The 26,984-nt window shown below is 45.0% G+C and overlaps 1 protein-coding gene across 6 annotated transcripts in view; it reads right to left on the bottom strand.

Moving 5' to 3' along the window:
- The window catches only part of PRSS12 (serine protease 12), a 497,636-nt gene that overhangs the window by 407,000 nt on the left and 63,652 nt on the right, over nucleotides 1-26,984 (bottom strand). For all 6 annotated transcript variants that reach the window (XM_073571862.1, XM_073571866.1, XM_073571863.1 and 3 more), the window contains one exon: nucleotides 14,243-14,337. Coding sequence is in view for 3 of the 6 variants with exons in the window: in XM_073571866.1 (XP_073427967.1) it covers nucleotides 14,243-14,303 (61 nt within the window). In the remaining 3 variants the exon portion in view is untranslated. The remainder of the gene's footprint in view (nucleotides 1-14,242; nucleotides 14,338-26,984) is intronic.

Here is a 26,984-nt window from a genome sequence, read left to right as displayed (position 1 = left end):
GTTCAGACAGTGTGGACTCCGGAACACTTGACAGAACAGACACTGGTGCCGGTTCAGACATTGCAGATTCTTGAACACTTGACATGACAAATACTGATGCTGGTTCGGATAGTGCGATTTCTGGAACACTTGACAGATCAAACACTGATGCAGGTTTAGGCAGTGCGGATCCTGGAAAACTTGACAGGATCGACACTGGTGCAGGTTCAGAAAGGATGGATTCAGGTTCAGGTACAGACAGGTAACAGGTTCAGGGACAGACAGAGCGGGCAAAGGTTCATGTATTGACAGAACAAAAATGGTTTCAGGCTCAGGTACTGACAATGTGGTTTCAGCTCCCAAACCGACCTCAGAGAGGTCAGTCCAAACCACAAAATCCTTAGTGAAGTCAGGTGGCACCAAGACCGGTTGTTTACATAGGGTGAGCTTCAACTCATGCTTTGGAGGACCATTTGGCTATCGACGTCTTCTTGCCCTTAAGAAGATCAGTCAGACGGGCGGTTATCATGGCGAAATTCAGTGTAATAATTACACTGGAGGACTCATGAGTCTTTTTGCGTGGAGCAAAACACTACAGAATACAGTTTGTAGGTGAAAAAGTCTATATTATAAACACACGGTGCTTCAAACAAGTGCAAAGGAAACTCAAGTTCATAACACTTAGAATAACTAATTAACAAGTCTGTGGGAAACCTCAGAGAGAAATGCAATCAGCAAAACAGTCTGTGAAGCGCAGTTTGCACTTGAGAATACTGGAAACAAGTAGGTTCGTGTTTAGTCCATGCAAAGATAAGCAAGTCCAAACAAGGTGTTAGATTATCCAGGGAGGCCTGGGTAGAAAGTCTCAGATTAAGCAGAGCAGTCCCAAGCTTTCTAGCTAATTAAACAAAGGCAGAACCAGAGCAGCAGCCAGCTTACGTGTTGCAGGTGAAGGTCAGCCGCACCGAGGAAGCAGTACAAGTAGTCAGGAGCAGGAGGAACACTGGCACAGATGAATACAGCAGAACTTAGAGAGTGAGGAGCAGGATACTCACACAGGTTTGCAGGAGCAGAAAGCCAGGAAACCACCAGGAGCAGAACACAAGCAGAATACTCTAGCACAGACTAGAGTATGGGGTGGAGTTATAAGGCAGGAAGACAATGGGCACATGAAACAAAAGACGCCATCTTGAAAAAGTGCAGGCATGCCCAAAAGGTAACCAAAAATATTCAAAGTCCTGACATTCAGGATATATTGCCAGCCAATAGTATCCCACAATTCGCAGAAACCCCCAAACTTCTTGGAGACCAGTTGTGGCCAATTTTGGATTGCCTCCACCTTATTTATTTGCAGCTTCATTTCACTCCTTCCAATGGTGTAATACAAGTATTTTGCCTCGTCTTTCCCATGATGCACTTCTTTGAGTTTATGGTAAACCCTGCTTTCTTCAGTGCATCCAGTATCACCTGGACCTTCTGTAGGTGCTTCCCCAATCCAGGCTGAAGATCACAATGTCATCCAGATAAGCTGCTTCGTACTTTTTGTGAGAAACTAGTGTCCGGTCCTTGGCAGATCGAACGGCATCCTGGTGTTTTGAAAGCACCCGTCACCTGTAGATAAGTAGAGTTGAGCGGATTTGTTCAGATTTGGTTCGCCGAATCTGAATTTGCCATATTCGTGCCATACTGTTACCCTATTCATGCCGAATGTGTGTTTGATATCTCTACTCCCATCTACTCTAATGACGTTCGGCTGTGTCCGACGAATATTGCAAAAACAATATTCGCTGCCGATCGTATTCAGAACCAAATCCAAACAAATTCGCCCAACTCTATAGAGAAGACTATCTTCTGCTTGGCACTTGGGGTCAGGAGAACTTGCCAGTATCCTTTTGTTAGGACTAGAGTTGAGCAAATATCTTCGGTTCTATGCTTATTCAGCAAGCTATAGCGCTTGCCGAATAAGCTTCAGGGGGAACCTGGCTTCCTGTATTGCGCCGGCTGAACAGCTGATCGGCGCCACAGCTGCATGTGTCGCGGCTATGTCACAGTAACAGCACACGCATGGAGAGCCCAATAGAAAGGCGATACTGGCAGCTAATAGGAAAGGGTTCTTTACTGTTAGAGCAGTCACACTGTGGAAAGCCCTACCACAAAAGGTAGTAATGCAGTCACTATGACAGCCTTTAAAAAAGGGGTGGATGCTTTCCTCAGCACAAATGGCATTGTGGCGTATAGATACAGTAATTTAGTGATGCATCATTGGTAGAGTAAGGTTCAACTTGATGCACCAAGGTCTTGCTTGAACCTATGCAACTACATTTGCTTCTCACAAAATTAGAATATCATCAAAAAGTTAATTTATTTCAGTTCTTAATTATGTTAATGTTTATTTCAGTTCTTAGCTCAGGTCTTAGTTCTGTTAATGTTGAAGATTATGGCTTATAGCCAATGAAAACCCAAAAGCCATTATCTCAGTAAATTAGAATACTTTATAACACCAGCTTGAATAATGATTTTAGAGTCCAAAAGGTTGGCCTACAGAAATGTATGTTCAGTAAATGCACTCAATACTTGATCAAGGCTCCTTTTGCATCAATTACTGCATCAATGTGGCGTGGCATGGAGGTGATCAGCCTGTGGCACTGCTGAGGTGTTTTGAGGTGTTTTGGAAGCCCAGGTTGCTTTGATAGCAGCCATCAGCTCATCTGCATTGTTGGGTCTGGTGTCTCTCATCTTGGAAGCAAAGCCAATGAGGTGGTCACCACAGGAAAAATGTCTGAGTATGAAAAAGATACATAATGACACCTGGTGCTACTAATGTGCTAAAGAATGTGCATGAAAACAAAAGAGAAAGAAAAGTAGCGCAAATGAAAGTGCACACACAGAAAAAGTGAATAAACCGGGTTTATTAGACAAAAGTGCCAGAAGACAATTGCAAATTAAAAACAATTAAAAACATGAAAAAGACATGCAACATACTGTATGAAGGAAGAATATCCCTTAAATCACGTATATCGATAAAATCAATATTCTCAGTGATGCACAAATCCAATTATGGCAATCAGATGGCAGATTATATATTAACTAGATGGTGGCCCGATTCTAACGCATTGGGTATTCTACAGTATGTATGTAGTTCATTTAAAGGGAATCTGTCACCCAATTTTTACCCAATAAGCTGGGGCCACCTCCATCAGGGGCTTATCTACAGCATTCTGTAATGCTGTAGATAAGACCCCGATGAAACCTGAAAAATAAGAAAAACACATTAGATTATACTCACCGGGGGGCGGGGGTGGGTGCGGTGGGTGTCGCGGACCGGTCTGGCGCCTCCCATCTTCATACGATGATGTCCTCCTCCTTGCTTCTCCCTCGGCTCCTGCGCATGCATACTTTATCTGCCCTGTTGAGGGCAGAGCAGATCACTGCAGTGCGCAGGCGCCAGAAAAGGTCAGAGAGGTCGATAAAGTACGCGTGCGCAGGAGCCGAGGGAGAAGCGAGGAGGACGTTATCGTATGAAGATGGGAGGCGCCAGACGGGACAGCGACACCCATCGGACCGGACCGAACGCCGGGGTGAGTATAATCTAAAGGGGGTTTTACACATAGCGATATCGCTAGCAATATCGCTATAACGCCACCGATTTTGTGATGTTATAGCGATATTGCTAGTGATATCTCTATGTGTGATACTTACCTCCGACCGGCTCCCCCGCTGTCTGTCGCTGACCGCGCAAGATCGGCCGGCTCCATTTCTCGTCGGGCGCTTCCTGCTGGGCTTCCTGTGGCGCCGACGAGCGACGCGCGGACGCCGACGGGACGACGTCAGGATCGCCGCGTCTGAAAGGTAAGTATCGTCTGCTGTATCGCTGCTGCATCGCTGTGAGGCTCTGCCTGTGTGGCAGCTAACTAGCGATCATTTAGCGATGCATCAGCGATCCTGACCGAGTCGTATCGTTGGTCGGGATCGCTGGTGCATCGCTAAATCTAAAAGGGCCTTAACTCTTTTTTCTTATCTTTCAGGTTTCATCGGGGGCTTATCTACAGCATTACAGAATGCTGTAGATAAGCCCTGATGGCGGTGGCTGCAGCTGATAGGCCAAAAAAGGGGTGACAGATCCCCTTTAAATTCCGCGCCAATAATGCTGATTGGGCAAATCCGTGCGGCAGGAGATGACCTGCGGCAACCGTAGGGAGATCAGCGGCTAGCGCCGCAGATCTCCCGACGGTACCTGTGGCGTGCGTCGTTTGAATTCCGTGACTATTCGTGGGCGGACTGCGCGTGTCGCTGATTGGTCGCGGCCGGGCGCGACCAATCAGTGACGCAGGATTTCCATTACAGACAGAATTAGATGATTATATAGTAGATTCTCAATTTGGAATGTGAGAGCTTATAGCATGAGCAGTGCAGATACGATCCAGCACCAATAAATATAACATATCACAAAAATGAATAAAAATGCGTACAATGCTGCATCATACTGAATCACAGAGGAATAAGATCAAATTGAAGAGAGATAAGTGTAAAATATAAACAATAGAAAATTTCACTATAATGCTTTACAATTAGAAAAGAGCACCATGCAAAAACAATCCAGCAACAAATTGAATGGCATGTAATTAATTATGCACTTTATAACACCAGGTTGAACAAGGATTTTAGAATCCGAAATGTTGGCATAATGTATGTTCAGTAAATGCACTCAATACTTGGTCAGGGCTCCTTTTGCATCAGTTACTGCATCAATGTGGTGTGGCATGCAGGCGATCAGCCTGTAGCACTGCTAAGGTGTTATGGAAGCCCAGGATGCTTTGATAGCAGCCTTCAGCTCATCTTCCTCTTGACAATACCCTATAGATTCTCTATGGTGTTAAGGTCAGGCAAGTTTGCTGGCGAATCAAGCACAGTGATACTGTTGTTTTTAAACCAGGTATTGGTACTTTTGGCAGCATGGACAGGTGTCAAGTCCTGCTGGAGAATTTACTTTCCAGCTCCAAAAGGCTTGTCGGCAGAGGGAAGCATGAAGTCCTCTAAAATTTCCTGGTAGATAGCTGTGCTGACTTTTTCTGGATAAAGTATAGTAGACCTCCACCAGCAGATGACATGGCTCCCCAAGCCATCACTGATTGTGGAAACTTCACACTAGACCTCAAGCAGCTCAGCTTGGATTGTGTGCCTCTCCACTCTTCCTCCAGACTCTGTAACCTTGATTTCCAAATGAAATGCAAAATTTACTTTCATCTGAAAGCAACACCTTGGACCACTGATTATGTAACAGTCAAGTTCATTTTCGCCTTGGCCCAGGTAAGATGCTTCTGGCATTGTCTATTGGTCATGAGTGGTTTGACATTAGGAATGTAGCCCATGTACTGGATACATCTGTGTGTGGTGGCTCTTGAAGCAATGACTCCTGCAGCAGTCCACTCCTTGTGAATCTCCATCCATCAAATTTTTGAATGGCCTTTTCTTGACAATCCTTTCAAGGCTGCGGTTATCCTGTTGGCTTGTGCACCTTTTTCTACCACACTTTTTCCTTCCACTCAACTTTCCATTATTATGTTCGGATACAGCACTCTGTCAACAGCCAGCTTCTTTAGCAATGACCTTTTGTGGCTTAGGGCACAACGATATGGATCTCTGGTGCATCGCAAAGTGGTCGATAGTGAGCTGCCACACAGGCACATCTCACCAGCGACATAGCAGGGGTCGTTGGTCGCTACTTACCTGTCAGAATAGGCGATCCTGGCATCCTCCCGCCCGCCTCCACGCCTCACTCGTCGGCGCCACAGGAAGCGCAGCAGGAAGTGGCCGACGAGGAATGGTCCAGGGAGTTCTCGCGTGACCAACGATGAGCAGCAGGGGAGCGGTCGAAGGTAAGTATCACATGCAACGATATCGCTAGCAATATCGCTGCAACGTCACAAAATCGGTGACTTTACAGCGATATTGCTAGCGATATCGCAGTGTCTAACAGGGGCTTTACCCTCCTTGTGGAGTGTGTCAATGACTGTCTTCTGGCCACCTGTCAAGTCAGCAGTTTTCCCCATGATTGTGGAGCCTACTGAAACAGACTAAGGGACCTTTTCAAACGCTTAGCTGGTATTTTTGTTAATTAATCTAGTTTACTGAGATAATGACTTTTGGGTTTCCATTGGCTGTAAGCCATAATCATCAATATTAACAGAAATAAACACTTGAAATAGATCACTCTGTTTGGAATAACTATATAATATATGAGCTTCACTTTTTGTATTGAAGAACTGAAATAAATTAACTTTTTGATGATATTCTAATTTTTTGAGATGCACCTGTATTTTTAAAGTTTTTTTAAAGGGCTTGTCTAGTATTTTTAAAATGATGGCCTGTCCTTAGGATAAGTCATTAATATCAGATTGTTGGGAGTATCCCACATGGCACCCCTGATAATCAACTATTCCTGGTTCTGGTGGTAGCGGGAGGTGATGGTGCAGAGCGGAACATCACAGCTCCATCAACTGTTTAGTGGCTGCAGCGACAACTGCAAATCTACCTCTTGTTCTACCCTAGTATAGTATGGTATAGTATCACATAGTTATACCTGCAATGGCAGTGCTACAATAATAGTAATAGTCCTTTTGTTAAAAATGCCTGAGACAGATTGGATAAGGAAATACAGAGCTCAGCATTTAGAGAACTGGTAGAAACTGCAGCAGATAAAATAGTGATCAAAATTACAAAAAGCAACCCAGTAAGTGATACATTGCAGGAATCAGGGTATCTGACTTTACATCATGCTGCTCTCAAACGCATTAGCAAAAACTTTGGTTACACAAGATAATCAATGTTATTCATTTTCACCAGGTTTTAGTGTTATGGCTGATTAGTGAATATTTCCTTATAATTCTAATTATCTCAGGCATAAACACTATAACACACCATGACAAGTTCATCTAGTAATCTAAAATTATTTGCTCTCTTTAATGATGTCATCCATCATTTACTGGGCATTGTACAAGTTTATCTATTGGTTGTCAAGTTAAGTCATTATTATAAATGAGAGTAAGGCAAATTCTTAAGGTCCACAAGTTTTTTGAAGCTGATACCAGTACTCATACTACAATATATCACATTTGTTTCTAAATTAAAATCAATACAATATAGTTTAGGAGTAATCATATTTTATGAGTTTAATGGAATTCCTGTATGGACAATACATTGGCTTCTAATAATTCTAGATCCCTTCCCTTTGGCCCTAGACTTGGTAAATCACCCACCACTCTGGCATTCCCACTCCAACAGTCCCACAGATCTTATTGAAAAGTCCTTTGGTGATGACGCCGATTACTTGCACATGATTGTTATAACCAAACACTGTCCTTATTCATGATAATAACACTATGGCACATGACCATGTAGTATATAGGTTCAGTAGACAAAGGTTCCTGGTCAGAGCAGAAGCAGTGGAGCAGAGGGGGATTTTCTAGATCACTTCAAGCTGTTGTTATATTATTGCGCCCCCTATGTTGTGATCGTTTCTTTCAATCTTGGCCAGTGATTAGAGTCTGTGCAAGTCGATTTGCAGGACCCTGCCATAGGCCATGCCAGTAATCTATGGACTCTGGATGCAAACTCTGAGAAACGCCTGTTAACGTCACCGACAGCTTTTTTTTTTATCAGCTGGCCTGGAACAGTGTCATCAATGCGCCATAAAGAATGTGAGGACGGCTAATCAAGAAAAGATTGGTGGATGCTGTCACTTATGAGGAGGTTCTCGGGGCTCTTGTCCAGTGGCCAAAAAATATTCATAAGGCTGATGGACTTGGTCCTGCAAATCGATTTGTACCGACTCTACTAGAGATCAATACTCCTCCTTCATCTTGGACAGAAGGCCTGTCATTTTGTCATCCTCTCATCACTTATAAACTTCAGACCACTAACCTTCTCCCTTGTTTGGTAACACTGTGTGAAGAGGGAGAGCTATAAATATATTTACACCGCCATTGTGTAGGCAGCTAATACCTTGTGTAGCACTTGGGGCCATAAATCAACTAAATATGTCTATCTACTACAGTAATGACATAACAACAGGTTATTTGTCGAATTTCGAGGAAGTCCAACTGCTGTGACTTCTGGCAGTCCACAAAATGAAGTAGTAGTGGCAAATAATAAAGGGCCATGGCATGGAGCTTCTGTCTAAGGGTGCAGTAAGACAGCCATATAAATCGGAACAAGATCGGAACAAAGTGCATGGACTGGTCGGCAGCTCTCCTGACCAAAGCATGACAGCTGCATAGAAATACATGAAACAGTCCAAGCATTGTGTTTCGATCTTGATCTGATTAATCCTGACTTTGCCCTTACTCTGGAAGACTGATGATTGATACATTATGGTCCATAGCTGATCATGCGTTCTCTGCAAAAAACAAGGAGAGTCAACAAAAGGTGAGGCGTCACATTGGTTCACATCCCTACTGCCACTTTATGCAAACAATTACTGTGGGTCACGCAAGACTGACCCTCATCGATTGGATATTGATGAAATATCCTTGCTATAAGCGTTTATTGTTTGTACTAAGGTAATCCCCTTAAAATGAAGATGCATTTTATTGCGAAGAGAGAAAAATGAACTGCTTTCCAGACAAATTCCGATTTATAGCCTGAATGAATAGAATTATTACGATTTTTTAATTCTCAGTGAAGTTCAGTATTTAAGGAAACTAAAAATATATTGGGCATCGCAGAGTAGTGGAGAGAATTAATGACCTGTTTAAAAATCTTCAGTGTTATCACTCTGTTGCAGGGCTATGATGATTCAAGAAACATTTGGGCTAAACATTTCATTAAATACTGTCACATGGAGCATACATCAGCAGAATCGTTCCTTGCATCAATACCCAAAAGGGTCTGCCCAAGTCATACGGCAGACGAGGCTACTATTACTGCAAAGAGTGACATAAGGTCATGCAGACATCCGGTAGGATGTGTGACACCAGCTTCTGCTGTAACCTAAGATCAAGTGACATTTCTGGTGCATATAAATAATGTCAGGGGGATTCTCTTTGCACCAAGGAAATCTACAGCACTGTCTATAAAGAAGCTATTTGCATGTTGTATTAATATTATCGTATAGTGCTAATACTTAACTAACAAAATCAATTTAATACTTATGGATTGACCCTACTTCACACATAGGATATACTATTCTATGGCTAAATATTAGGCAATACTTTAGAAAAATAGGAAAAAACTGTACAGAACTTAGTCATCTCTCAGTTATTTTCTATGGTCAAGTTATTATAAGGAATAACCAGATTGTTATAGATTTGTTTCTAGAACTGAGCCCATATGTTCACTGACAAGAAACGACTAGTGTGTGAATGAGAATAAAATCTATGAAATGACTTAGTCCCATAAAGCAGATCTGTGCGGATAGTAAAATGTTCCAGTGCTCATGAAGGTTCTTCTTCCATAATACTACATTCAGGCAACCAAAGATTGACTCTGTGCATGTACTACACAGGAAAACCTTTCGCAAAAGATATTTTTAAGAAAAGTTTGCTTGCTTTGCTCAGGGTGGATGTGATCCACTCTTAGATTTAAATAAGTATAAAATATATAAAGAAATGTCTATTCTAATACTCTGCCCCACAGTGTCTGTCCATCTCGTGGCCTCTGGTGTGGTGGGCTGGCAAGATGCAGTGGCTACACTACCATATCTAGTCAAAGTAGTTGGGCAGCAAGATATAGATATTGCATCCAAGAAAAAAGTTATCCTGAAATGTCTTTTGTGTATTTCTTCATTCTTTCTGGCATCCTTGAGTGGAAAAAACACTTTACCACCAAGGACCCCGGTAGCCTATGTATACTGTAGGTATATCACATCTATTGGTGGCGCTCACATTAGAATTCCATGTAGTGAATCCAAGAAAAAATTAAAAGCGGCATTCATCAGGTATGTGATTCAAAAAATCCTTTATTTCCAATCCATTGGAACAAAGATAAGCAAAGTGGAGGGCATGGAGTGTGCAGGAGAGAGGGAGGAAACAACGGCCGTTTCACGCAACAGCGCTTCTACGGGTTCAACTAGAATGATGTGATAACTACTTCCTTTTGTTACAAGACAGGTATGTAGTATCCATCTATACATCAATCATGCTCCCTCTCCTGCACACTCCCTGCCCTCTGTTCTGCTTATCTTTGTTCCAATGGATTGGAGATAAAGGATTTTTCGAATCACATACCTGGTGAGTGCCGTTTTTCATAATTTCTTGGATGAATTATATGAAATTCTAACGTGAGCACCCCCAATAGATGTTATGTACGCCATATTGCTCTGCAAGAGAGGGCTATTAAGGTTATTTATACAGCCATATGTTGGGACTGGTGCCTTATCAGCGTCTCTGAATTGTCACCAATATATAGATTTACTTAAGGCCCCGTCACACTAAGCGACTTACCAGTGATCCCGACAACGATATCAACATGTCAGGATCACTGGTGAATCGCTATGTGATCGCTGGTGAGCTGTCAAACAGACAGCTTCACCAGCGATTAGCACAGCGACGCCGCGCGTGCGGCATCGCTGTGTTCAGCGCTGATTCATGTCAAAAATAGAATTAAAATAAAAAATATTGTTATTCTCACCTTCCGACGTCCCGCGCAGCATTCCCGCCTCTCTCCACGCTCCGGTCCCAGTAATCCTTTGCGAGAATTACCGCGATGACGTCCGTTCTCGCTGGATCGCGAGGTCTCGCGGTCATTCTTGCAAAGGATTACTGGGACCGGAGCGTGGAGAGAGGCGGGAATGCTGCGCAGGACGTCGGAAGGTGAGAATAGTAATATTTATTTTTTTTAATTATTTTATCGCTGATCGCTGGTCTCAGCGACAAAAGAAATGTCCAGAGGTTTCCAAGAGCGATCAGCGATACCGGCAGGGGGGCCGGTCGCTGATCGCTGTCACACATAGCGATCTCGCTGGTGAGATCGCTGTTGTGTCACAAAACTTGTGACTCAGCAGCGATCTCGCTAGCGAGATTGCTATGTGTGACGGGGCCTTTACAGTATACATAGGGTGCCAGGGTCCTTGGTGGTAAAATGTTTAAAATGTTTTTTTCCCTCAAAGATGGCAGCAAGCATGAAGACATAAGAGACATTTCAGGATAACTTTAATCCCAAAGAAGCAGCACACTTGATGGTTACAGAGCGTATTAAAGAGTAATTTGCTTGGTGGGAATATTTTTATAAGAGGAAACAAACATGAATAGAGGTGATTAGCACATGTATAGTGGACTTTCACTCTGGAGTAGGCTGTGTTAATAGGGTAGCCTCTACTGTAGGTTGCTCGAAAGCCAGCAGCCACTTGTGCACAACCCAACTCGCAGTGAACCCTGGCAGCAGGACTCTAAGTGTGGTGGCCACACAGTAAAAGAAATACACTATAACCTGAAGATTAACCTCATATCTGCAGATTGATAGCGTATTTTTACATGGCCGGTTCCTTTTAACCCAAAAATTAGACTTATTGCCTTTTTTCACCTGAGCGTATTGTATGTATGCGTGCTGTCCATGTGCACCACTTACCTCATACCAAGAGCACAGGGTCCAGTTGTGGCCAGTATGCCAGTACACATTGTCGAATTTCCACGTGAAACAATGGTTTGCATGGAAAAAAATCACAGCGTGCACTACTGTGGTTCGATATACGGACTAGACCAGTGCCTGTAAATCACAGGCATCTCCTGCTATCATCTGATATGTGGCCGAGCACATGGAGATGGTCACGACTGAAATTTGCAGATGAAACTGCACAAGTTTTAGTACTTAAACTGGTGTTGTGTTACATCCTAGTTTCAAGTCTTTGTAATGCGAGAATAGAATTTTCCTTGAATTATTGTGCACCATAAAATCTTTAGCTACCAATATCTAAAAGTCCTCATCAGGCTGCAAGTCAGCTGGGGAGCTGTTAGCAAAAAAATATCTTTGACACCTTAGGGGCCAGATTTAGAAGGCTGTATATTTATCATATGTACTGTCCATGTCAGAAAACAAATGGCAAAAAGGCCAATGTAGTTTAAAGGGCTAGTTCAGATGAGGTTTTTTTTTCAGATTAGAATCAACAAGTAAATTCAATAGACGCATGAAAAGATGGATAACATCAAGACTATATGACATCTGTTTTTAACAGATCCAGTGCAAAAATTGCATAACTTAACTTCACCTGGGCTTGCCTTGGATAATTAGAATTATTCATGTATAAAAGTGAATTCCTAACAGATGTAAAAAGGAAACATATGGATGACATACAGTTGGCACAAGGACGACAATAGGGATGATAAATCGTTAGTTTTTTTCTGGATGAACTTGTACTTCCGACGTAACTCTACAAAAGTAACTGTTTTATTGATCATTGGTGGCTTATGGTGACCACATACTCTTCAGTAAGGAGGACTGGAGAGCTGGTGATCACTGATAGGCACCAACTTTGTTTTTCTGGGAAAGAAAATAATTGATTTCTGACTACAGATAATCAGAAGCTCTCTAGTGTGTGGTCCTGCCAACAACTCCATATATCTCAGCATTTTTTATTTTGACAGAGGAAGTATGATGTTGGGGTTAACTGCAATTATTTCTTATTTTTCACATTCTGAATGATAGCAACTGATGCAGATCGCAGCAGGCTGCCACTTATGGTCACACAAGCATTGATTCTTTCATGCGAGAGTCGACTCGAATATGCTAATGACACTCGGCTCAAATTCAGATCACGTTACTGTGATCCCATTCTCTAACATGAGAGAATTGTATCACAGGTGTGGAGAAGACAGAGAACTTAATTCCTCTATCTTTTCCTTTGCCTGAGTCCGTGGGTGTCAGACTGCATTTGGATGACATCCTTGTGCAAGTCAATGTTTTAGACACACACCTCTAGGCTTGAATGGGTGCTCGTGAACTGATTTGTGGAGCCACTTGCAGCATGTTGCAAATTTTTTCTCTTGCCAAACCGGCATGAGAAAATAATCTCAGAACTGTGTTGCGCCATAATTTAACATTGGTCTGAATGCTTTCCGATAAAACACTGCATAGCACTCCGTCCGATGAATACGCTCATGTGAGTGTCAGCAGGTTCTATCAGTTACCATTCTGCTTGATATGTCTTCAGCATTAAACACTTGAGAGAGTGGAGGGAGCTGTTTTCACTCAAGAAGAGGTAAATCAGGTCAAGTCAACTCAACATTTTCCTCTTTGTTTAGTGCCATTGTACGTACTCTCCCGTATGTTACAGTGGGAAATGCTATTTTTGCCTTTGACGCCAAAGCCTGAGATTAATAAATAATATTGATCCGCGCACACACAGTAGGTACTTTATTCAATGTAAAAATGAGATAATCCTAATGAGCTAATCAGATTAGGCGGGTGCTCTTCTCTGCCTGGTTCTAAACTAATGTTACTTTAAAAGCTTTACTTTGGCTTTGTACTTCACAAGTAATAAGTGGCTTTTTTACAAGATTAGAGATTTATCAGTATAAAAAAGGAACTAATCCTGTAACAGACAAAGGTGCTTTCCATAGCGGGGATATTAAACGGAGAAAAGGTGAAAAGAGCTAAAGTCTAAGAAGGCAAATAAACATGGAGTCCGCGCATCTGCCTTTCATTAGAGATCCATCTCTGGAGTTGTCTCGGCAGCAATTGTTCCGGCAAAGCCTTATTGTCTGGTGACACTTCATACTTACTTGGCAGATTGTTTTCTAAAGAGATGTGTACTAGAGATGTATACCTGTACTGGCTTTGAATATGAAAGAAAATGGAAGTGACAGAAAAGAAAGCCAGAAAATGGTCTGGCACTCTTGGACAAAAAAGATTAGCATTTCATTCTCTATAGAATGTCAAGGGAAAGAAGAAGAAAGGTTAAAGACTATAACAATGTAGTCACATATGTTCTCTCATTTATCCAAAAGGAGAGGTTTGTGGAAATACTTTGCTGCCGGCAAGGGGAAATCTGGCTTTAGACAGGTATGCTGATTAAAACGGTAACCCACCCCTAACATAAGGAACATGATTTATGCTCCGCTCGCTAAGGTATCTTCAACCACCATCTCTCTCTCTCGCTCTCTCTCTCTCTCTCTCAAGATGGCTTATCAAAGCAATATTCATCTGTTTAAGCATTTAGCAGGAGAGGACGCACACTTTGACTAAAGTGAGATAAATTAGCCTATGCTTAATTATTCCTTCAGAATCAGTTTTCATCTATCCAGGGTTCACTGCAGACATTTAAACCACTCACCGGTGTTTTTAATAAAGTCTATATCCAGCCCGATGCGGCTAATCATTGCGCAGTCAATCATCCCCGTTTACGACGCGGCAACTACCGTGGGTTGCCTAGAGAGAGGAAGAGAAGATAAACTCGTATTATAAATGAAGAACAGATTTCCATTCACATTATAGAACACAAAATCAACTATTGCATTTTATAGCTTTGAGCAATCAGAACACAAAGAAAGGAATTTATACTTTCTGGAAAATTTCCATAATAGTCTATGCAGTGGTGAGTCCAGCAAGCCTGGCTTGCAAATTGCAAACATCAAAACTCTATGTAGTAAAAATAGATTATTTATGTGGCCTAACCAGTAGTCTATTTTTTCAGATTGTATATATCTGAATTTTGAATATATTTCCTAGAATAACTACTATTATTTTTCTCATAACTACAGTATATACTGTATAGCTACAATGGGTATTATCTCAGTGATCATCTTTAAAGCAGGCCCTGATGTAAAATGTAATATATACAGTGTGTAAATACCTCTCAATCACACAATCAGGTTTCACGCTTTGTGTATACATCATTTTCTCTAAAAATAATAGTACCCCACACATTAATAATGATTTTCTCTAGGTTTGTGCGACCGCTAGACAGTAAGAATGACCCGTGAATGCCCCAAAGAAAGTAATAATTCCCCTAATGTGCTCCTAAAAGCAATAAAGCCCTTATATGTCCTAGTACTGTAACCTTAAAGGGTTGTTGTGGTACCTAAAATGTCCTTTCTAAATATCTATATTTACACCCAAACTTCTTCTGGCTTTATTATATAATACCCTACACATCTCCTTATCTATCTAATCCCTAAATGCATTTTAAATTCCCGCGATTTTCCCGCGGAAAAACTAGCATTTTGCAAGCGTAATTAGCTTGCAGAATTGCTAGCGTTTTCCAAGCGATCTGTAGCATCGCTTGGAGAACTGATTGACAGGTTGGTCACACTCGTCAAACAGTGTTTGACGAGTGTGACCAACCTTTTACTATTGAGGCCGCCTATGCGGCATCAATAGTAAAAGATAGAATGTAAATAATAGTAATACAAAAAAAAAGATTGTTATTCTCACCTTCCGACGTCCCGTGCAGCCTTCCCGCCTCTCTCCACGCTCCCGGTCCCAGTAATCCTTTGCGACAATTACCGCGATGACGTCCGTTCTCGCGGGATTGCGACATCTCACAGTCATTCGCGATGACGTCGTGCGAATGACCGCAAGACTTCACGATCCTGCGAGAACGGACGTCATCGCTCGCAAAGGCTTACTGGGACCGGGAGCGTGGAGAGAGGCGGGAAGGCTGCGCGGGACATCGGAAGGTGAGAATAACAATATTTTTTATTTTAAATTCAATTTTTTACAGGGATATGGTGCCCAAAGCCCGGAGGACAGTCTCCTCTCCTCCGGACCGTGGGTACCATCCGCAAATGTTCTGCTTACTTTTCGCATGGTATGCACAACCACATGCGGAAAGTAAGCAGAACAATGCATTCCTATGGGTGCGGGATCGCTGCGATTCCGCGAAATTAATGAGCATGCTGCGTTTTTTACCGAGAAGCAATTCCGCCGCGGTAAAAACCGCAGCATTGGCACAGCATTGCGGAATCCCATAGGAATGCATGGGATGCTTATTTTTCGCGTTTTCGTGGCAAAATCGCGCAGTTAAAACCGCTGCGGAAACGCAAAAAAAAATGCCACGTGTGAACTCAGCCTAACTGTGAAGCAAGCTGTTGGCAGGGGGCAGGGAGTAACACCAGCACTGCCCCATAGCTTCTAGTAATGCCCTCAAACAAATGGTCATCAGAAGGCAGCGCTGGTGTCTCTCACAGCTTCAATCACTGCCGCTGATGGATATTCATTTGAGGGCCATGCTAAAAGTTGTAGGACGGTGCTGGTGTCACTCACTGCTTCTATGTCCATTTCCTGACAGTGTCTTCTTTCACAGTTAGAAGATATGGGGCTGGAGATTGAAGCAGACTGCTGGTGCTGCACTCACCACTCCCGCAGCTTCTATGACAATGAATCAGAGGGTGGCAATGCAAGAAACTGTAGAATGTAACTGCAACACTGCCTATTGATGATGTCCTGTTCCAGGAGTAGTGATAGACACTGCAGGGAAGCAAGTGCTACCCTTCCCTCCTGAGATGTCCAGTTTGAAACCCCTCAAACGAAAGTCGTAAAAAAATACATAATGTAGGGATTAGCTAGACAGGGAGAAGTGTAAAGTATTGTGTGATAAAGCTAATTACAAAAGTGGTTAGGGTATAAAGAGAGAAATTTAGAAAGGACATTTTATGTACTGGATCACCTCTTTAAAGAAGCTAAAAAGTTCAAATTGGCACTCGATGGAGATCTTGGGTACCAGCAAGATATCTAGGGCATGTGCCCTGCATGTCCAGGGCTAGCTACTCCATTGCCACTCTCAAATGTAAGCTGGAAACTTGGAGCAGAACATCAGTTAAGGAAAATAAAGAATATAAAAGGAAAAAAATGTTGAAATTAATTGCTGAGATATATACTATCTTTACTTTTTTAATCAACAGTATCACTATCATTGCAAGTGCCATTCAGGAACAAAAACACCCTGCGGTCCACCAAACCCGATGCATGTTTCGCACAGAAATGTACTTACTGGAATCTTTAATTTCACCATTGGTCTAAGGTATAATCCAGCGCAAACAAGTCCGATAAAAAATTCAAAATATTTTTAATGAAAAAATATTTTTCATAAAACCCCCCAACCTACTGTCTCCTTCCCCAACATCCTGTAGAATGTAAGCAGGAAAGGGCTTTCTCCCCACTATATCAGTCTGTGATTGTTAGTTTATTTACTGTAAGTGATAGCTGTAATTCGTATGTAACCCCTTCTCATGTACAGCACCATAGAACCAATGGTGCTTTATAAAAACATAATAATAATAATAATAATAATAATAATAATAATAATAATAATAATAAAACAATGGTCACACAGTGTAAAAAATCAAAACCCCCATTTGGGAATAGTAGACACGTTTCGAACAATAGTTCTTAGTCTTTAAGTACATAAAAAATCAATAAAAGTACACATATTTGATATTGCCATGTCAGTAACGACCCGCTCTATAAAACTGTCTCACTAGTTAACCCTTCAGTGAACACCGCAAAAAAATTTTCAAAATGAGGCAAAAAACAATGCTTTATCATCATACTGATCATCATATCATACAAAAAGTGCAATAAAACCCCATCAAAAAGACGGATGTAAATAAAAATGGTACCACTGAAAACATCATTTTGTCCCGCAAAAAACAAGCTGCCATACAGCTCCATCAGCAGAAAAATTAAAAAGTTATAGCTATCAGAATAAAGTGATGCAAAAATATTTTTTTCTATAAAATAGTTTTTATTGTGTAAAAGCGCCAAAACATTAAAAAAAAGATATAAATGAGGTATCGCTGTTATCGTACTGACCCAAAAAATAAGCTGTCTTACCAATTTTACCACAAGCGGAAAAGCATACCCCCAAAGAAATTCTCGAATTGCTCATTTTTGTTCATTCTATCTCCACAAAATCAGAATAGAAAGCAGTCAAAAAATGTAATTTGCCCCAAAAATGGTACCAATATCAACAGCTCATCCCGCTAAAAACAAGCTCTCACAATGACTATGTCGGCCAAAATATGGAAAAATTATAGCTGTCAAAATATGATGATGCAAAAACTAGTTAGGGAAACAGGGGGCAGGGGAAGCTCAAAGGGAGCAGGGGGCGCGCTGAAGTGGCAGTTGACAGAGAGCCGGACGTCAGACAGGAAGCGGTGTGAGAGAGAGAGGACCAGGGGAGCGGACGGTGTGTTTTGGAGAGACCGACAGGGGCCTGTGAAAGGGAAGCTGCGCACTCACTGACAAGTGACACGTGAGGGCTTTTCACCGGCGGCCGCTCCCCTCATACGGTCGCATACAGCCACCCCCGCTGTTTCCCGCCCTGTTTTGACAAGTCCACGACCTCTAGTGATGGCTGCGACTACAGACCATTCCTTTACCGCAGTCAGGACACTGCCCCCCTGCCTTCTCCCACAGCTGCGGCCCTTTCATCACCGGCCCCAGGGGGCGCCACCTCGCTACCGGCGGCAGTAGAGGCCCCCGTCTGGTTTGCTAAAGGACCCTGAGCAGAGGTTGGTGAACGGTTATAGTTAGAGACTGCGTCATAACAATGCAGTGAGACGAGAGCTGCAAGGAGACGCCTGTTGCGCCCCATCAGCACCGTTTCTTCAGGGCCTGTTGCACCCCAACGGCACAGTTTCTTCAGGGCCTGTTGCACCCCACTGGCTCAGTTTCTTCAGGGCCTATTGCACCCCACCGACACTGTTTCTTCAGGGCCTGTTGCGCCCCACCGGCACTGTTTCTTCAGGGCCTGTTGCGCCCCACCGGCACTGTTTCTTCAGGGCCTGGTGCGCCCCACCGGCACTGTTTCTTCAGGGCCTGTTGCGCCCCACCGGCACTGTTTCTTAAGGGCCTGTTGTGCCCCACCGGCACTGTTTCTTCAGGGCCTGTTGCACCCCACCATCACAGTTTCTTCAGGGCCTGTTGCTCCCCACCGTCACAGTTTCTTCAGGGCCTGTTACGCCTCACCGGCATAGGTTCCCCAGGGCCTGTTGTGCCCAAACCTTCCCAGGACTCTGAGGTGTCGAGGTGACAGCATCAGCGACCTCTAAGCTGCCACATCTGTGACTTCGAGTGACACATGGAAGGATAAGTGACCTATAGTAATAAGTACCCTAGTTTGTCATACTCCGTCTTTCGACACCCGGACTAGCCGGGTTGCTCCCAGTTAATATAAAGATATTGTTTTATTGCTTTGAGTCCCTGCGAGGACAAATTGTTGTTACCTCTGTTTACTGGTTCAGCATAGCCACCAGCGGCTCCAAGTTATAAAAGTTGATTATACAACCCATACCCTGTCTTGTGTCTCGTCACTGCGTCCTGAGAACCTGCTCAGACCCTACACTTGGCGTAGTCGACAGGATGCAGTCTCCGAGCACGGACAGTGGTGGCCCAGATCAGAGCAGAGCAGTAAACTCTACAACTAATGAGGATCCCCGTACCAGCATTTCATTGGGGGCCATGCTGAACAACCTGCCTAGATTTTCCGTCTCCAATACTATGTTATGGAGCTGGACAGAGCGGATGCGGGGGCTCTTTTGGATGCACCCAATGACCCCTGACTTGGAAGCCGAAGTGGCACTTATGGCCCTAGACGGGGAGGTGCGTAGGTCAGTGATGTTGAAACCTCCGGGGTACCACAACACTTTTGAAAACGTGTTACAGATAGTGGAACAGACCCACGGGGATCCCACTAATGTGGTAGAGTTAAGGACCCGTCTGTTTAGTCGGATGCAGGCAGAAGGGGAGACGATCACTCAGTACATGAATGTCCTCCAAGAATTGCATACGACTATTGAAAGAAAAGATGGGGTAGGGGTAGGACCTGTTGACATTACCCTACGTGACCTACTGGTGACTGGACTGCGAGATCCACTAATAAAGCAGGCATTACGGGAGCAGATCAGAATGAACCCCCAAATAGACTTTTCAGAAGTGGGAAGTCAGGCACGGGTTCGAGAGCAAGAACAAGGGATGGCGGTTCCCGTGGGGAAGGTCCGAGGTGTGGAGGCCTCCTCGAACGCAGTGGAGGAACCTCAGTGGGTGGAGGAGATGAAGCAAGAATTGAAAAATATTAAGGGCGAGTTGGCCGAAGTAAAGAGAAGAACCGAAACTGGGACTGGACGACCTAGTTTTAATCCCGGCCCCTGGGGGTCACGTTCCCCACGTGGTGGTCAGTCTATGCCGGCCCGGTGTTATGAGTGTGGAGAACCAGGTCACTTCACCCGAGAGTGTCCGCGGCGTGGGAGATACCCACCCCGGCGGCCATTAAACTAAAGGGCTCCGGGCTGGGAGGACGCTGCTCGGAGCCTAAAACCACAACTAGGGGTGGTGGAAGTCCTGAAGATTTGGTAGCAAAGTGTCCGGTGGTTTGGGCAGAAGTGGAGGGCCGGGCCATCCGGTGTCTGGTGGACACGGGGTCACAAGTAACCACTATGCCCGCAATGTACTTTCAGCAAAACTTTCCGGAGACAGCAAGGCCTCAGTGGGGGCCCATGATCAGATTAATAGCCGCCAACCAACTGCCGGTAACGGTTGCCGGGGTAGTGTGGGTGCAGGTGACGTTGTGCGGTAAACCCCTTGGTCGCAGAGGGGTGGTGCTGACTCAAGGAGAAGCTGATCCATGACACCCCGTCACCCTAGGCATGAATATTTTACGAGAGTTTGGCAACCTGTTGCTTAATGATCCCACACGAAAGATACTGAAGCAGTGGGGTTCTCGCACAGCTCAAGGACAGGTATTCCAACAGCTGGTGCGAGGTGTGCGGGTACATCAGGACTGTCGGGAAGGCAAGGCCCTAGGCAAGGTCATCGCATCAGCGGCTCCCCTGCTTGTATTACCTCCTGGGCAGACTGTGGTGGCCCTACCAATTCAAGCCTCGACACCTTTGGAGGGCGTGGAGGTGCAGGTGGAGCCGTGTCACTTGGAGCGCTTGCCTCCTGGCATACTGGTGGCCCGTTCCCTGGCTACCGTTCAAAAAGGAACCGTCCTGGTACGCTGCGTTAACCTTGAAGACAGAGACACCATTTTAAAAGCATGGACTGAACTGGCCAAACTAGTAAGGCCCTTAGAGGAAGTGCTGCCAGCCCCGAAGGTTCAATTGCGAATACACCCCGAGGATCTGTGGGAAGTCACGATTCGAACCCTACAGGCCATCAAAGTCTTGGCTCAAGAGAAGGGTCAAAATATTCTGGAGCAGATGCGGGCGGCCAAGCTTTCCGGGTTAACTGCAACCCAACTCTCACAGGTAAAAACATTGCTTGGACAGTACCACGAAGTATTTGCTAGTCATGAAGAAGATTTTGGGTGTACCACCGCCATTACTCATGAAATTCCCACAGCAGAAGCGGCCCCTATCTGGGAACGATATAGACAGATTCCTCCACAACTCTATCAAGAAGTAAAAACTTTGCTGGCCCAGATGCTGCGAAAAAGGGGTGATACGAGAAAGTCAAAGCCCCTGGGCGGCTCCAATCATGTTGGTCCGAAAGAAAGATGGCACATTACGTTTCTGTGTGGACTATCGGAAACTGAATGCTTGCACTATTAAAGACTCGTATCCACTGCCCCGCAAAGAAGAATCCTTGTCCACCTTGGGAAAGGCAACATACTTTTCGACCCTGGACTTAGCCAGTGGGTACTGGCAGGTGCCCATGTCAGAAGAAGATAGAGCCAAGACGGCGTTCATATTGCCCATGGGACTGACCAACGCTCCCGGGACCTTTCAGCGGTTGATGGAGCGGTGTCTAGGAGATCTCAATTTTGAGGCCATGTTGATCTACCTGGACCATATCATCGTCTATGCCGCCACACTCGAGGACCACCTAAAGCGGTTGGGGCAGGTACTCAGCCGGCTGCAAAAGTACGGGTTGAAGGTGAAGCTCCCGAAATGCCACCTATTTCGCTCCCAGATTGAGTATCTGGGTCATGTCGTTTCGGCAGAGGGTGTGAGGCCATCCTGGGAGAAAGTTGCTGCTATCCAGGAATGGCCTACCCCCAAGACGGTAAAAGATGCGCCGGCTTTTCTGGGGTAAGCCAGATATTACCGTTGTTTCGTAAAGAAGTTTGCACGTCGAGCTCGAGCCCTGCACGACGTGCTAAAGGGGGCTCCCGCTGGGGCCAATGGACGAAGAATCCAGTGGCAACACCCTCAGGAAGAGGCCTTCCGAGACCTCAAGGCTGTGCTCTCGAATGCCCCAGTGTTAGCTTATGCGGACTTATCGCAACCGTTCATCCTACACACTGACGGGAGTCTTCACGGGCTGGGGACTGTGTTGTCACAAGTGCAAGACGGCCGGGAGAGGGTGATCGCATATGGAAGCGGCTCACTCCATGACTCCGAGCGTAACCCTGACAATTACAGCTCCTTCAAGCTTGAGCTCCTCGCAGTGGTGTGGGCCATGGCGGAGAGATTTGCAGAGTACCTAGCGGGCTCCGAGGTGGTGGTGCGAATGGACAACAACCCGCAGGCTCATTTGGAGAATGCCAAATTGGGGGCTCTGGAACAGCGATGGGTGGCCCGGATGGCGAAGTTCAATTATAAAATCATCTACAAAAGAGGGGCTGAGAATGTTCATGCTGACGCACTCTCCAGGATTCGACATACAACTCCGGGGCAGAATCGAGATGAAGAATTAGAATGAGAAGAAATACCGTTCGCCCTCACCGCTGCCGTGCTCACAAATGTCAATCCAAAAGTATCTACCCCAGAGACCCCCAGAGGCCTACTGGAACAATCTTGGGATAAGTGGATACAACAACAACAAGAAGACGAGGAAGTGGGACTTCTCCAGACGTGGGTCGCCGCTGGCCAATTGCCCACTGATACTCAACGACAAACTTTGACCCAAGACCTGTCGCTGCTGCTGCGACAATGGGAGAGGTTGGTTATCCGAAAGGGACTATTGTACCATAAAATAACATCACAAACAACGTTAATGATGGTTTGGCAGGTGGTTACGCCCGGAGCTCAACTACACGAACTGGCTCGAGAGGCTCAAGAAAAAGGGGCCCACTTTGGAGTTAAAAAGACTTTGCAATGGTTGCAACAGAAAGCTTATCACCCACGCTTGCCAGCTGTTGTGGACAAAGTTTGCCGGACTTGCCGCTTGCTGCTTGTGTGAATTGGCCAAACTGCCCGCTCAACACACCGCAACACAGACAATTGTGTCCTCAACGTATACATTCCAACCAGGGAGCATGTTTTTTGGGAAAAGTTATGGAGGAACTGCATCATCTCTATGGGATTGACAAATCCCGGACCACATCGTATCACCCGCAAGGAAATGGGGCTTGTGAACGATTTAATCGGACATCAATTCAAATGCTGCGTACTCTGGAGAGTGACAAGAAGGCTCGTTGGCCCGAATATTTTTCTCAACTGGTATGGGTCTATAATAACCGGGTACATCGAGTTACTGGCTATACCCCTTATTCCCTGCTGTTTGGACGAGAGGGTAAAGGGATCATGGAGGTGGAGTTGGACCCCGAAGAGCCTCAGCCCTGGACCGGAGTGTCGTCCTGGGTCCGAAATCATCGCCACAGGCTGCAAACTCTCCACCGAATCGTACTCCACCTCCTCATCTCCAAAGCGGGGACCGGGTGCTTGTACTGGATCAAAGCCCCCAAAATAAACTGGAGTCGCGTTGGAAAGAGAGTCCTTAGGCTACTTTCACACATCAGGTTTTCGGCGTCAGGCGCGATCCGGCGTCATGCCGGAACGCCGGATCTGGCAAATGTTTCGTAAAACCGGATGTGACGGATCCGGTTTTCTGCCGGATCCGTCTTTTTCTTGACAGACAAAACCGGATCCGTCTCATCCGGTACATCCGTTTTTCTATCCGTTTTTCGATGGATTACGCCGGATCCGGTTTTTAAAATTGACCCTTGTGGCCTTCCGAACGGGATTGGCTACTGGAAAACTATATATAGCATGTTCCTACAGCCCTTCTTTGACAGGTTGTAGAGGAGAAAGTGCAGGTTGGAGAGAAGAGCAAGTTACTGGCGAAGATGGATGTTGTCATTGGAAATATTACCACTAGAAGTTCTGTGACGGTTTCAGTAATGAGGGACAATTTTGCACTATACTTTATGTCACCTCAAGGCAGAGTACACTGGCAGGATGACAGAGTGTGAAAGATTTGTGCCCTAACCAAACTTGTGTACCTTCTGGACCAACAGTATATACCTTTGCCAACCAAAGTTGGCTATCTTGTCATGGTCTTACTATTTTTAGCTTTAGGCCACAGGTGTGTACCTGGTTGTGTTTTATGCAAAGTATTTCACCTTTTAACAAAAGTTGTGTACATTGTTAGGAAATCACCAACAATAAACACAACTTTTTAGGTGAAATACTTTGCTTCAAACACAACCAGGAACACAACTGTGGCAAAAAGCTAAAATTTACCCACAGTTATATACCTGGTTTTGAATACCTTTTTACCTTTGAAATACCCTGTATTTAACCTTTTTTTCAAACATAGTTCGCCGCAGAAAGAAATGACAGACAACCATTGTGAAACGATAATTTAACTTTTATTTAAAATTTTTTTTTTTTGTAAAATGTTTTTAAAGTGCAAAAAACTTTTTTAATAAAGGTTTTAAACCCAATGGGCATTTTTATTAAAAAACACACATTACAAATCTGTGTAGTGTGGGGTGGAAATACAGCTGGAGGGGCTGCGGGACACTTCGACACTGGGTGTGTGGAGAGAGGACTGGGATCGTGGTGGGGAAGGAACAGTTAGAGTTGAAGGTGTGGAAAAAGCTACAGAATGGGTGGACATGTGGGAGGCAGAAGAGGTGGTGGGCGGTGGAGTGGAGGGTTGGGCAGGGACTGTAGGAGCAGATGATGTTGATGGAAAGTTGTATGGGGAAGGAGTTTGGTACGGGGAAGGAGTTTGGTACGGGGAAGGAGTTTGGTACGGGGAAGGAGTTTGGTACGGGGCAGGTTGCTGGAAGTGGGGAGATGTCTGGTACTGGGGAGGTTGCTGGTATGTAATAGGAGGGGGAGGATGGAAAGTGGCTGGAGGGGGTGCAGATGTAATAGGAGGGGGAGGATGGAAAGTGGCTGGAGGGGGTGCAGATGTAATAGGAGGGGGAGGATGGAAAGTGGCTGGAGGGGGTGCAGATGAAATAGGAGGGGGAGGATGGAAAGTGGCTGGAGGGGGTGCAGGTGGAGGAACTACAGTGGTGGGAGGTGGAGGTTGGGAGGTAACCTGCTGTAGAGCACCGTGGCACGAATGCATTACATGCATCTGCTGGGTTGGAGATAGTGTTGCCATGCGCTCCACAACAGACCTGAAAAAGGTGTGGTTTGGCGAAGATCTTGCTTCTGAATGCATGGTTTGCAGAAGTGTCTTCACCTCCAGAATGCTGGAGTTGATCTGCTGAAAGCCTGCAGAGATTTGCTCTGACAAGACTTTTAGACAGTTCTGGAAAGATGCATTCAGATGCAAGAACTCTTGCGCATAACTCTTTTCCTGACCCCTCTGCCGCTGTCGCCCAGTACCCGCAGGTGTACTAGAGGTGGCAGGGGCAGAAGGGTGGGGTAAAGGGAAAGCGATCTCCTCACCAGCAGCTTCATGTAATGTAGGCGGCCACGATGCTCCTGTGCTGGTGGATGGGACAGATGGGTCGAATGTGTGGGAAGGCTGGGAAGGTGCAGATGTACAGGGGCGGTCGAAGTGTCCCTCGGTGCCGGTCTCCTCAGGGATCGCCTCAGAAGGGTCCAATCGTGCAGGCTCCCGAGTGCTGCTCACCGTGCTGTGGAATAAAGAGAAAAAAAAACAATTAAAATAGTGACATGGTATGGCCCTGGCTGAAAAAAAAAAGTTACATCTAAACATTTTTTTGTCACATGTGGTGTGTAATATTTACCTTCTGGTGAGCATTGTCTCCCGGAGGAACGACAGGGCTTGTGCGTACTTGTACTTGCTCCTGCGTCCTCCAGATCCACTCGGGGCCCGCATCTCTTTATTGAACTCCTTCTTGAAACGATCCCCCACAGACCGCCACCGATTCACAATTCTGTTCCCTGAAACGAGAAAGGAGTGGTTAGTATACAACATCAGTGTTTCCCAAACTCCAGTCCTCATGGTCCCCAGGGGTCATGTTTTCAGGATTTCCATAGTAAATAGAAATCCTGAACACATGATCCGTGGGGACCACGAGGACTGGAGTTCGGGAAACACTGGTTTACATCAAGCAACCGGTACTGTATATACTTACGCTCTTTAATCTGGGCCCGAACATCGAGGTCCTCCCAGCGGCCCACAAGGAGTGAACAGATTTCCTCCCAGAGTCGTCGGGTAACGATAAGGTCAGCGTGGCGGCAGTCAGCCATATTCCAGAGCGGCTCCCTTTCTCTGACGAGATCGATGAGGTGGTCCACATCGAGTCCTCCATCCTCACCGTCAGAGTCGGGAGCACGCTGTGAAGGCAGTTAAAGAAAAAGACAAAAATAACATAATTAGCCTCCACAAAAGAAATGAAATAAAAAGTGCAAAAAAACAAAGCAAAAATATTTATACTTACACGCTGGTGACCGCCGCGTTGCTGTCGCCGACGACCCTGGGAGGCACTGCGAGGACCTCTTGGCCGAGCACCAGATTGGGAAGACTAGAGAAGAAAACAAAAAATGTTATGTCTTTGGATGTAGGCATTTGTTTGCTGTGTGTGGTCTGCAGAACATTGTTTTCTATGTGTTGTGTGTAGTGTGATGTTGTGTTTCTGCGTTTGATGCAAAAAACTTACCAATTGTGAGCCCACTCCAGGTGTCTGTCCACCCCTTCCTTCTTCTTCTGGGAGCTCCTCTTCATCTTGTGATTCCTGTTTTGAAATAAAAGGCAATGAATAGACATATATTACAGAGATGATGGATTTTGGAAATAAAAACTTACCGTCAAACGCTGACGATGCGAGGGAGGGCTCCCAGAAGAAGATGTGCTGTCCTGTTGATGGCCAGACTCCATGGCTGTGGGTATTGCCTCTGCTGTTGCTGCTGCCAGTGATGCCATTTCTGCTGCTGCTGCTGCATCTCTTTGGCGGCTGTTGAATAAAGAGAAACAAAGGG

Source organism: Dendrobates tinctorius, unplaced genomic scaffold, assembly GCF_039654945.1.
Source record: "Dendrobates tinctorius isolate UK_male_01 unplaced genomic scaffold, ASM3965494v1 ptg000030l, whole genome shotgun sequence".
In the NCBI taxonomy this organism is placed as follows: domain Eukaryota; kingdom Metazoa; phylum Chordata; class Amphibia; order Anura; family Dendrobatidae; genus Dendrobates; species Dendrobates tinctorius.
Note: the sequence above shows the minus strand (reverse complement) of the source record. Positions and strands in the feature narration are given on the sequence as shown.